The following is a 13488-nucleotide window of genomic DNA, read 5'->3' as shown; positions in this document are numbered from 1 at the left end:
CTGATTCATGGCGGCTCAGACTCTGGGAATGTTCTTTCACTGGACTTTACCAATGTCTCAAGGCTTATGTAATGAAAACAGCCATCTATGAAACCAATGAAGCCCAAAGCCTACAGCGAGACCACTGATGCGGTTACACCAGTCAGCACCAACAAACATATACAGAATTATTATTTAAAAATTATTTCATATTATATTAACATGTATTGGCAACACTTTACAATAAGGTTCCATTAGTTAAGGTTAGTGCATTACCTAATATTAACTAACAATGAGAATACATTTTTTACAGTACTTATTCATCTTTGTAAACATTAAATAATACAAATACGACTGTTCATTGTTAGTTCAGGTTTATTAATTAATGTTAACAGATACAACATTTGATTTTAATCACGTATTAGTAAATGTTGAGATAAACATTAACTGAGATTAATAAATGCTTCAGAAAGATTTGTATTGTTAGTTCTAATGTTAAAGGGTTAGTTCACCCAAAAATGAAAATAATGTCATTAATGACTCACCCTCATGTCGTTCTAAGCCCGTAAGACCTCCGTTCATCTTCGGAACACAGTTTAAGATATTTTAGATTTAGTCCGAGAGCTTTCTGTCCCTCCATTGAAGCTGTATATACAGTATACTGTCCATGTCCATAAAGGTAATAAAAACATCATCAAAGTAGTCCATGTGACATCAGTGGGTTAGTTAGAAGTTTTTGAAGCATCGAAAATACTTTTTGGTCCAAAAATAACACAAAATAAGACTTTATTCAGCATTGTATTCTCTCCCGGGTCTGTTGTGAATCTGCGTTCAGGACTCCGCAGTGACGCTGCTGACGTAAGACGCTGATGACGTGTTATCTGGTGCGCCCGAGCTTCGTTTACAGTCTGAGGAAGACGCACGCTATATTCAAGCTATTCTACATTGTTTGCGTGGATATAATTTTTTTAATGGTGCGTAAATGTGCATGTCGCGGATGAGACACTTTTACAGCGTGCGTTTCCCTCAGTCTATAAATGAAGCTCGGGCGCACCAGATAACACGTCATCAGCGTCTTACGCCATCAGCGTAACTGTGAAGGATTGACAACAGACCCGGGAGAGAATACAATGCTGAATAAAGTCTTATTTTGTGTTATTTTTGGACCAAAAAGTATTTTCGATGCTTCAAAAACTTCTAACTAACCCACTGATGTCACATGGACTACTTTGATGATGTTTTTATTACCTTTATGGACATGGACAGTATACTGTATATACAGTTTCAATGGAGGGACAGAAATCTCTCGGACTAAATCTAAAATATCTTAAACTGTGTTCCGAAGATGAACGGAGGTCTTACGGGCTTAGAACGACATGAGGGTGAGTCATTAATGACATTATTTTCATTTTTGGGTGAACTAACCCTTTAACAAATGAAACCTTATTGTAAAGAATGTAATATTTTATAATATGATACTTATAATAATAAAGTAATAATAATATAAAATAGAAAAATATATATTTTGTATATTTTTATTGCTATAAAAATGATATTTATAATAAATTAATATATTATGATATGATGTTTAAAATAATAAAGTATTGAAGCGTTTATTTCATTCAAGTTTTACAAAAATTCATGAGAGCATCTGTGTAAGGAGAATTTCTGTGGGAAACATGAAAAAAACAATGGCAAAATGCCAACAAAGTATTAATATATTAATAAATAAAATGTATTTATTAAAACACTTACCGTATATATTATTGACATAAAACATGGTGTTTAAGAATATATTAAATATCAAAATTGAACGCATTATGATACTTAAAATAATAAAGTATTTAAGATTTGTTGTTCTGCCTTAATGCTGAATTTATTTATGTTTTTAAATGAATCATTCCATCTATGTAAGCAGAATCTGTGTGGAAAACATCATGTAATTAATTGTAATTATCAAATTACAAAAAAAGTATTAATATAACACACAAAAAAAATATATAAATACTTTAAAAATGCCTTAAAATAATATACAAAAAATAATAATTTAACACTATCATATGATACATAATTATTAATTGTATATAATATTTGTTGTTCTGCCTTCATGCTAAATTATTATTATTATTATAAAATGATGGCATCTGTGTAAGACAAGGTTGTGTGGAAAACATTAAGTACTGTCAAATGTCAAAATGCCAAAAATCTAATTATAATGGTCATAAAATTATGCTTAATTTTCTTCATGAAAAATCGCATTTATTTTTGTTTTCTGAGTTTCACAGTGAAATGTGACCTGGACACGGTTATATTAATTCACATGGCAGTAAAAGCCGAGTGTTCTTCTACATCTGTCCGCTCCATCTCTCCAGTTGTGCACATTTGTCCCGCAGGATTCCCTCATTCCCTGCATGTCCTCAGCCTGCTCTTATTCCCTCAATGTTCCCCTATATCTCTCTCTATTTCCCTCTGACACAACATGGGCCAGTTATCAGACAGAGCCAGAGATTTGTCCGTCCTACTGACCTTCTCACTCTTCAAGTCAACATGAAACACACAGTCCATTTAAACTCCTCATGTGATGTACAGTATTAACAAATGAAACAGGATATTCAGTGAGAAAAATATACACTATTACTGATGTATATAGTGATAGATTACAATACTGATGTATTGTTCACAACAAGACCAGGAATATGTATTGGAAGTTGATTTCATGAATACTGTCAAGCTGACTTTTTGCTATTACTCGTCCCTGATGTTGTGTTTCTGTAAGTGCTGTTCGTCACTCGACTGGCCTGTGAAATCTCCTGTCAGCGGCGCTCGTGGAGGTCCAGATTCATGTTCACACACACAATATTTCTCACATGCTGTGACACTGCAGATATGTCACGCTGGCCTCAGTCCTGACAGGGAAACGCTACAGGAACTAGCCGTAATATGCCAGCTATTAGCATCCGCATTACAATTGCCAGTTAATATAATTAGATCAATCTGAACATTGTCTATATTTCAGCTTTTATTTATTAAGCACGTTTCCTACATGCTTTATTACTGTATGTGTGGCATGAGAACACGTATCATTGCATTAAGTATTAGTGGGTATACTGAGAATTTTTAAAAGCAATAAAGATACAAACTTATTAAAAAGTGGCCTGGTGACAACATTGGTATTTTTTATTCAGTTATTCACCTAAATTTGTTTGGCTATGTTTTTAACAGTGTACTATAGTAATACCTGTGCTATTTCGGAAATATTTGTGCCAGTATGCAAATTTTCTTACCCATGATGCCACACAACACTTTCTTTCATAAAGCATTGTGTTTGACATTTTGACCTTTGTAACATACATGTCTATCTTGCCTCTAAATTAGTTAAATGTTATTGGATTTAACACATTTAAATTAGTTAAATTAACTAAATTAAAATGCAAAAAAAAAGACCAGATTTACATTACTGTTCAAAACTTTGGGGTCAGAATTTATTCATTTATTTTTAAGAAATTAAAACTTTTTCTTTAGCAATTTCGGTTTCAAATAAATGCTTTAAACATATTTCTATTCATTAACAGATAACAATAATAAATGTTTCCTGAGCAGTAATTCAGAATATTAGAATGATTTCTGAAGGATCATGTGACACTGAAGACTGGAGCAATGATGCTGAAAATTCAGCTTTTATTTTATCGCAGTTATTTTAAATTGTAATTAATATTACAGTTTTTATTGTATTTTTGATCAAATAAATACAGCTTTGGTGAGCAATAAATATTGAGGTCATGTGACAACAATGTAGTGTATTGCTTCATTCCACATCCTACACTGATTAATATACTAATAAAAAATGCAGTATACAGTGTATCATAACATACGCTATACGCTGTACACTAGTATTCCATTCCAGACAAAGTGTTTTCTCTTTGTCTGCAAAGCAGCATCTAGAGAGGCACGTTCTTGTTTAGTAGGCCTATAACACTTCTGCTAACTGATTTACCTTTGTTTTCTCGGCCTCCTTTTATCGTCCTGGACAGACCTCTGGAAAAGACCCAGCATGAGAAAGATCATTAAAGCAGAAGCCCAGATAATCCTCAGATAAAGTGAGTGCCATTGTGTGATGCAGACTCACATGAATGAGTGTGTAGTACGTGGAGTCCTCTGGTGTGTTCAGGGTCTTTGGTTGTTGTGTGCGGCGAGGCGTTCGGGACTGCTTTGTGTCGGCTGTTGGTTCAAATCACATCAGGAAAATAAAAGGTGAAAATGGGACAGGAAAAAACAATCAACAATTAAAGGGTGTCTAGTGATATATTTGACCTTGAAGCCTTTTGAACCTTGTCTGGATATTTTATTATGGTCCCCTGTGTGCACGCTGAACAAAGAGAATACAACAAATAATTCCCTGGTGGGAGCCCCATTGAGACAAACTGAAGAATAGGATCAGCACACAACATCCAGCTGACCTTTGACCCCTTTGTTCTTATCGAACAAACCGTGTGGCACGGTTTAACCCCCGGGTCTCGCTATTTGTAATTATCCACTAACAATCAATCAGAAATGCCCCACCAGTCACAACATGTTCCTACAGACTGACACAGACACAGACACGGAAACTCTGTTCCAAACCCTTCGGTTTCTGTATACGGCCTACATAGGCAGCTACCTTCTGGCAGCATCATAACTGGAACTGAAATGGAACCTCATAAGTGACTGACTTGAAACACTCAAAATAGGCTATTCAATTCACAACTGACTGCAATTGAGTTTAATGTTAGCATGTTGCTAAGCTAACAGTGCAACACTGTAATTAGCATAACAATAGTAAATCTTTAATTAGAATGACTATAAAAACTTTTTGTAACACTTTGCTTTTATGGTCCCGTTTGAATATTTTGTTGACTATAAGTAACTTTGCAACTACATGTCAACTAACTCTCATTAAAGGATTAGTAGACTGCTTAATATCTGCTAACTCTTTATTGTGATGCTCCACCAACAGACACTCAACTGACTATAAATAACTTTGCAACTACATGTCAACTTATTCTAACCCCAGTCTACTAGTACTCTATTAACACTAATGGGAGTTAGTAGACATGTACGTGCAACGTTACTTATAGTCAACAGAATGTGTTAAAGGGACCATCAAAGTAAAGTGAAACCAGACTTTTTGTATTAATGTTTAATTACTGAAGGAAATACATTTAATGGTACATTTAAAGATTTTGCTACCATTTCACAATAAGGTCTAATTTGTTAACATTAGTTAAGAATATGTTCAAATGAACTAAATTTAACTAACAATAATTTATCAATATATTTTATTAACCATTGATAATGCTAGTAAATAAAAATGTTCTTGTTAATGTTAATTCACAGTGCATTATCTCATGATAACAGTTGCAACTTTTGATCTTAAAAACGTATTAGTAAATCTTGATTACATTAACTAAGATTAATAAATACTGAAGAGTAATTGTTCATTGTTATTTCATAACTAATGCATGTTAACAAATAAAACCTTATTGTAAAGTACTACCATAATTTCTCTAATTTCTGTTGAATTTTGAATAAATGTTTTACCTTGTTCTGTTGCAAGGATACATGCAATTTTCACCAAAAAGTGATAAGTATGAAGAATAATTTGGCATGCTTACTGTTTTGAAACAGCCTTCATGTAGGGAGCACACCTATGATGCCTAAAAATGCTGTGTAGGCTGGCTAGGTTTTGAAACGGAGTTATAAAGTGTTACTCACTGGAATGCCTTCGATAGAGAATACTGTTTTTATGAAATATGATCTTAGAGATCAACAAAAAAATATGCAAAAATGACCTTTGATGTATTTAAATATCTGGTAACTCAAGCACTGTTTATCATGTAGAAAAGTCAGGCATGATAGAGAATACTTAATGAAATATGATCTTAGAGATCAACAACAAAAGATACAAAAATGACCTTTGATGTATTTGAATGTCTGCTAACTCAAGCACTGTTTATCATGTAGAAAAGTCAGGTATGAAAGAAAATTAATCAACGTCCAGCAGGACCAGTGGGAACAGGCTGGAGAGTTTGTCATATTTATTGAATGTGTCTCTTGAAAGGTCATCAGCAATTCTTGATTGCTCAGAGGTATAAAGCCAATTTGCAGCTCTTATATTAATGCTTGCTATAATTGCCAGGGCAATGCGATTAGCATTTAAAAACCTTTCATGTACACGGAAATGTGACTGGCATTCAAAGGGCACTTCTATGTGGAAACAATAATAATTGCACAATAATAATTGTTTCCACACAAAAAGATTCTGGTTACAATAATTTATTATGACTGCGGAGCTTACAAATAGATTTTACAATGGCAATAAATCATTAATAAACTTGTGACAGATGACCACAGTATTTACAAAGCAAATTAAATCTAGATTTTTGTAGGCTGTGTGAGAGAAGAAAACCACATCTGTCATAAACAAACCATAATCACTGTTGACAGAATAATCCAGATTCATTTAGACATATCAAGAATAATAGAATCTGCAAGAATTATCCTTCCAAAAGCAATTAGATATATCGCAACAGAAATCAAATGAAGAGTAAATCTGTGCCGGCGGGGGCATTTTCTGATGACACATCTTGTTGAGCCCAATTTGCCTGTTATGGCATCCATTTTATGATATGATCAGACAGTCATCGTTAGAGAAAAGGAAACTTCACATACTGATAAAATCGATAGCAAGCAAATGTAATTAAGGTAGAGCTTTCCAACAGCTATTTTAATCTCCATCAGAAGCAGTTTTGGATAGTCCACTAGGAATACTGAAAACATTAGCTATATTTTTCCATCTTTGAAAAAAAAAAAAAAACCCTGTTTGTTTTCAGTGCAAATAACCAAAGCCCTTGTGGAAAAAAAGGACACTTTAACACCATTTTAAAAAGAGTACCTAAGTAAAAGATGGTAACACTCTAGTTTGGTGACCATTTCTCACTATTAACTAGTTGCTTATAGACTTGTATATTACTAGCAATGTTTAGTCATGTTTTAGGACACTTAATTGAATCTCAATTGCAATTAAATGAGAACGCATGACATTTTTAGCTTAAAGGGATAGTTCACCCAAAAATGAAAATAAGCCCATGATTTACTCACCCTGAAGCCATCCTAGGTGCATATGACATCTTCTTTCAGACGAATACGATCTGAGTTATATAAAAAATCTTCCAAACTTGATAATGGGAGTGAATGGCTGTTTGACTTTGGAAGTCCATCAAAGCGCATCTATTCATGATTAAAGTGCTCCACGTGTCTCCGGGGGTTAATACAGGTCTTCTGAAGTGAAGCGATGCGTTTGTGTAAGAAAAATATCCATATTTAAAACTTTATCGACTAAAATAACTAGCTTCTGGCAACACTTGAACTTGACTCACAACGATTAATGACGAATACAGTTGCCTAGCCCTGTTTGTTTGAACCGTGAAAGGCGTCAAATTGCGTCATTATGTTGTGAGTCAAGTTCAAGTGTTACTATTTTGGCGTAAGTCGACTTATGTATGGCCATCTGCCGGAAGCTAGTTATTTTAGTCGATAAAGTTTTAAATATGGATATTTTTCTTACACAAACGCATCGCTTCACTTCAGAAGACCTTTATTAACCCCCGGAGATGCGTGGAGCACTTTAATCATGAATAGATGCGCTTTGATGGACTTCCAAAGACAGACAGCCATTCACTCCCATTATCAAGCTTGTAAGAGCCAGGACATTTTTTAATATAACTCCGATCGTATTCGTCTGAAAGAAGAATGTCATATACAGATAGGATGGCTTCAGGGTGAGTAAATCATGGGCTAATATTCATTTTTGGGTGAACTATCCCTTTAAATGAACATGAAATAACGGTTCAGTCAAACTACTTAAATAGAGCATCTTTGTCTTTAGATGTAATTTAATTTCATAGTCACTTCTATTGTCTTTGAAATATGGTTAAGGTGTACTACTGAATGTACTGACAAGCATTTATGGCTATAAATAATAACATAATAATTATTAGTTTGGAAAATTAACAAAACACAGTGTTTTTTTTTGCTTCCAAACTTTGGTCTACCAATCAGTTTGGGGGAGGGGGTTGGAGAGAGAAAGGCTAAAAGTACTGAGAGACATGATTTAAGAGAGATGTTTACCTGGTGGCTGAGAGCAGCCCATGTAGCCATTCATGGCTTGTCCTTTCACAAACATCCCATTTTTGCTGGGGTTGAGCTGATGGGCAAGGATGATTTCATTTAACTTCTTCTGCAGGGATAGGTAATCTTCAGAAGCCTTGGTTACCTGAGCAGGTTACAAAGAAATACGACAGTCATCAAATTAATTTTGTGTAAAAGACTTGTAGCATTTCTGAAATACAGGTTTGGATTGACATCAGGGTGGGTAAATGAGAACAGAATAAAAAATCAAACTAAAATAAAAAGATTATCAACACCTCTTTGAAGAGTGATTCCACTTCCTCGTCCTGTTTTTGTGATGTAGCTTTCAGGTTCTTTCTGTCTTTGTAACCTCTAAAATTGCTCTGGATTTTAATGGCTGCCTGCTGCTCATCGTATTGGCCTTCCTCATCCTGAGTGTCCTCCTCTTCCTCTACCTCCTTCTGTTCTAGCTGAACATCTGTGATATCCAGACCTTCCTCATTCTCCTGCTCCTTCACCTCTTCTGACATTTCTTGCTCGCTTCCTGTGGCTCTCTCAGCTCTCAATCTCTTTCTCTCCTTGTGGCCTCTGAAATTGCTTTGTAAAACAGTTGCGGCATGTTCTTCATCTGCCCCTGATGGACTGGAATCTTGGTCTTGGTCTTGCTCAAGTTCTACTGGAGGAGGTGGAAATTCCTCAATCAGAATGTCTGGTTCTGAAGCTTCTGCATTAGCCAGATCCTCTTTAGTTTTTTTCCTTGGTATTTTGCCTTCATCCTGGAGTCTTTTACGCTCTTTGTGGCCACGGAAGTTGCTCTGAAGGACCACAGCGGCTTTGGCCTCTTCATCGTCTCCTGAGGGTTCAGCTGGAGTCTCATCTTCCTGTTCCATTTCCTCTGTGAACTCCATCAGTTCTTCCGGAGGTGGTGGATCTGGAATAGGAAGCTCCTCCTCAACTAAAGGACTCTGTGTCTCTGTCTCCTTCTTCCCTCTAACCGGCATCTTCCCCTCCTCCTGGAGTTTTTTACGTTCTTTATGACCTCGGAAGTTGCTCTGTAGAACAGTGGCTGCCTTGGCTTCCTGTTCAGGGTCCTCATCTCCTCCATCTGCAGCCTCTTCCTCAGTCTCCTTTTCTTCCTCTATATTTTCCGTTTGTATAGCATCCAAATCTTCTCCAGAAGTATCTTTTTCAGCGCTGGATGAGGAAACGTTCAGCTCATCCCCGGTCAAGGTCTTATTCCGTTCCCGACGCTCCTTGTATTTCTTCCTTTCTTTGTAACCTCTGAAGTTGCTCTGGAGGACCACAGCAGCCTTTTCATCAGCATCATCCATTTCCATTTCACCTCCTTCCTGTGGCGGCTCCTCTGAATCTGGACCATCTGCTTCTGATGAGACATCCGTCCCTTCCTCTGATTTCTCAGTCTTTTCCTTCTGCATGGCTTCTCTGTGTAAAATAAATCACAACCACAGCATTGTCAAATATTTGATTCTAAGAGTATCTAACTGGTCAATTGCAGCATTAAGGGCCAGACTTACTAAACAGGGCAAATTAGCGTGAGAGCGCAATTCCAAAAAAGCACAGATGGGAGTGGAAAGTTCTGCGCGTGATCTATCTAAATTAAAGAACACAGACACAGCCGGATCGTTTCCATAATAACCAATGCAATCCACCAAGAGTAGAGCAAATTAGCATCTGGTTTAAGACATGCTTTTCTTGGGTGTTAAATAATGGCACAAAAAAAACAGTAAATTGACTAGCGCAAACCTTAGTAAATCACCTTGCATTATTCATTTAAATAATCTGCGTCTGAAAGGGAAACTCCTACAAATGCATAAGCAATAAGCCGCATAAATAATCCTATCCACGCCTTTAGTTTCCAGCACTAATTTTTTACTGCGTATCTATAATAAATCCTGAAAAAAGCCAAAAAGTGGGTTTTCACTGGCCAAGCTGTTCGTAAATATGGCCCTAAGTGTCTAAGATTTTAGTATACATCCTCAAAAAACGGTTGTCAGAATCAGGGTTGCAGGGAAGCTGAAGCCTATCTTGGGCCATAGGCAGCGAAACATCCTAGAAGGATGGCCAGTCCACTGCAAGGCTAACACGCAGACGGATACACATTCACCTATGGACAATTTAGTGTCTCAAATTCACTTATCCCGCACCCAGAGGAAACCCACGACACAACACGAGAGAGCATGCAAACTGGCTCAGCCCAGACTCTAATGGTGATGTTAATGACTCTCCACGGTATGTCAACATTTGTGTTACTGGTGTCTCTCATATCACTTCCCTTCTCACATTTCATACCAACACAAGTTGGAATAGCTACTGTAATCAACCTCATCTTGCTAATGTAGTAAGGCCATTTTAATAATTAATTTTAATGGCCACCATATACCTTTTGTTAGATAGCTCGAGTCCCCAGTTAAAGCAAGAATATAAATACATAGCTTGGAAGCACAATGAAGCAGTAAGAAAAAGAGCTGGATAATAGAGAACTTAAAATGACCTTTGATGGACCGATGGACTGCATATTATGGATTTTGTTTGTTAGCAGATTCTTTAAGCAAATCTCCAAGATAATAAAATCAGATGGATTAAGAATAGGTCTTACTTTTTCCTCTTAAAGCTCTTCCTCTCTTTGTGTCCCCTGTAATGGGCCTGGATCTTTGCAGCAGCTTTGTTCTTCTCCTCTAGTAACTCCTTGTATTTCTGCCTTGCCAGATATCCTCTGCACACTGCACGAAGAAGGTGTGATTTAGTCATTACGTATGACTTCCAAACCCATTTAAAGTGCCCCTATCATGGATTAATACAGTGTGTAATGTAGCTGAATGTGAATGTAAACAGTCTGCAAAGTTGTAAAGCTGAAAGTGCATCATAATTAAAGTTAGTTTATCTCAAAAGAAAGAATCGACTCTGAACCGCCCAAGCGAGTTCTTTGGAGTTTGAATCTATTTTCGCGAAGTTCACACGTCACAACATATTACATTTGCATAATGCCCGTCTTTATTCTGTGTGGACAGGACATCTTGCTGTAGCTCGTTCGTGTGGATATCATGTCGTCAAGACGCTGTGCCCTCTGCTGTGAAAGTAAATTTGGTTTATTTTCACTTCCAAAGGATGAGGCTGTGAAGAATCTATGGTTAAAATGAATCTTACCACAGAAGTATACCATAGAAGTATAATCCCAAACTTTTGCTGTGTTCCCTTCATTTTACTGACGACTGCTTCTATAATCTTGGAGTTCAATGAGGGAGTCACTTGTCCTAGAAAGAAGGGTCAATACCCAGTTTACGTGGACTAACTTGCTCCTCAGAATCACAACCTGAAAGTATGACTAATTATCGATGTATATATTTTCTACCGGTGTTCAAAACTATATTGTGTAGGTCTCTGCTAACTGGCTCACTCACGTTATTACTGTCTTACTGCAATTCTTCTGCTAATCGTCTGTGGGCCACTATTACCTAAAACTGTGTCTATGCAGATCGTCTGTTATTCTTACTACATTGAGTAAAGCAAAATTAGTTTTTACCAACGTTTATCGTGTTTGATACAGTTCCCTCATGTGCACCGCAATAAATTTATAATCATTGGTTTGTTAATGGACATACATTTGTTAATGCTGATGGAGGAATTACAGTTGCAACATCTCATAATGTACCTCAGACTGAGTAGCGTATCACTGAGAAACGTCCTGCTCAAGACGTCCTTGCGATGGAGGTTCGGGTTGAATAAATAGTTATTCCAATGTTTCATCTTCGGACTCGCACTCAGATTTATATGGTAAAATCGACGTCATTGTTCGTTACTGCCTTTAGTTTACAGTGTACAATCGCTGAGCTGTAGGAAGTCTCCGGATGGAGCTGAAGTTCAGTTATGGTAATGGGTGTTTCCAGAATCACAAACATATATGTTGAGCACGTGAACACAATGGCCAATCAATGGGTGTTTCTGACACGCTGTACGCGATAGACCAATTACAACAGACTGAGCTGTCCGGCCAATCAGAGCAGCTCGCGGAAAGGAGGGATTTAGAAAGATTGATTCATCCAGGGAGTCGTTTGAGAATCATTGAAAAATGTGGTGATGTGAAATGTTTATTATGAGAAAATTAAACCGTTTTTTGACCTTTGATGCATGTAAACCTGTTCTAGGAGACCTCCAGAACAAAATTAGGAGGCTTTAAAATAGCATAATAGGGGCACTTTAAGTCTCGACAATACTTTTATGATTTCTTTTGTCTTACAAGCTTGAAATTGGGTTAAAACAACTTCAGACTTTGCTTTGCTTTTGTCATCAGCCACTGTTTTCCGAACTTTGTGTCCTCTGTATGCTAGAAGAAAGAAGATTTTAGAGCTGGTTCAACAGATTATTGGACTTTTTGCACTTTAACATCCAGTCAACAGCATGAGCTCACCTGATTGTAACACCACGGCACTTTGTTCTCTCTTTTCCAGCATCAAACGATATCGTCTGAATGCCAGCCAGCCCCGTACACATGCCTGGACTAGAACGATCCGGTCCGTGGTTTGCCTCACCATCAGATTCAGCTGCTCCGCGTGATAGTACTTAAGAAAGACCTGAACAAATAATGATCATAGTTGTGAGCTTTGTTGAACATCAACTGCAGAAGTTATTAATGCTTATCTTAAACAAACCTTTGTTTTGCCCAGAACCCAGTTCTCTAGTTTGGCCTTCTCCAAAATAACCGCACATGTCTCTGGATTCATTGCTGGCTCTTCATTGGCTCTAAATGCTAATATAGAGTACCTGAAAAATCCCAGTGGTTAGTAAACCGTTGAACATAACAACTGAGAAATTCTACACCCAGGAGGCAATCCCCTTTTCACCGGCAATGTGCTAGTGCTGGTACAAGAACTGGTGGTTTCCTTGTCTTTGAAGTTTATTTTTTTCATACATTTGGATTGTTGAATCAAAGCCAGTTTGTGGTGGCATAATAGATTCTTAATTAAATTACATTGGATGTTAAAATAAGTTTTCAAAACTAAGATCAAAGTTCATGATGTGGGTTCATGATTGTTTGTGGGCAGGTTGTTTACACTCTTAAAAATACAGGTTCCAAAAGGAGGTTTTCGCAGTGATGCCATAGAGGAACCATTTTGTGGAACAGTACAGTTCTTAAAATAACCATTTTTTTTCTTAGTGTGAAAAAGAACGTTTTAATAATCCCAAAAAAAATTTATGCAATGAAAAGGTTCCATGGATGTTAAAGGTTCTTCATGGAACCATCAATGCCAATAAAGAACCTTTATTTATAAGAGTGTAGTCATTGTTCAGTCAGTGGAAACACAGCCTGGTTAAGGTCCCTTGGCA

General features: G+C 36.8%; 1 protein-coding gene across 5 annotated transcripts in view; it reads right to left on the bottom strand.

Annotated features, from left to right (window-relative positions):
- myo3a (myosin IIIA) overlaps nucleotides 1-13488 on the bottom strand; it is a 114409-nt gene that overhangs the window by 2793 nt on the left and 98128 nt on the right. For all 5 annotated transcript variants that reach the window (XM_079601218.1, XM_079601221.1, XM_079601219.1 and 2 more), the window contains 8 exons: nucleotides 12813-12924; nucleotides 12572-12734; nucleotides 12401-12487; nucleotides 10763-10886; nucleotides 8442-9588; nucleotides 8146-8290; nucleotides 4106-4197; nucleotides 3974-4014 (listed from right to left, as the gene is read on the bottom strand). In XM_079601218.1, the coding sequence (XP_079457344.1) occupies nucleotides 3974-4014; nucleotides 4106-4197; nucleotides 8146-8290; nucleotides 8442-9588; nucleotides 10763-10886; nucleotides 12401-12487; nucleotides 12572-12734; nucleotides 12813-12924 (1911 nt within the window). The remainder of the gene's footprint in view (nucleotides 1-3973; nucleotides 4015-4105; nucleotides 4198-8145; nucleotides 8291-8441; nucleotides 9589-10762; nucleotides 10887-12400; nucleotides 12488-12571; nucleotides 12735-12812; nucleotides 12925-13488) is intronic.

The sequence above is a fragment of the Phoxinus phoxinus genome, assembly GCF_949152265.1.
Source record: "Phoxinus phoxinus genome assembly, chromosome: 24".
Classification (NCBI taxonomy): domain Eukaryota; kingdom Metazoa; phylum Chordata; class Actinopteri; order Cypriniformes; family Leuciscidae; genus Phoxinus; species Phoxinus phoxinus.
The sequence above is the reverse complement of the archived record's forward strand: the minus strand, read 5'-3'. Positions and strand labels throughout refer to the sequence as shown.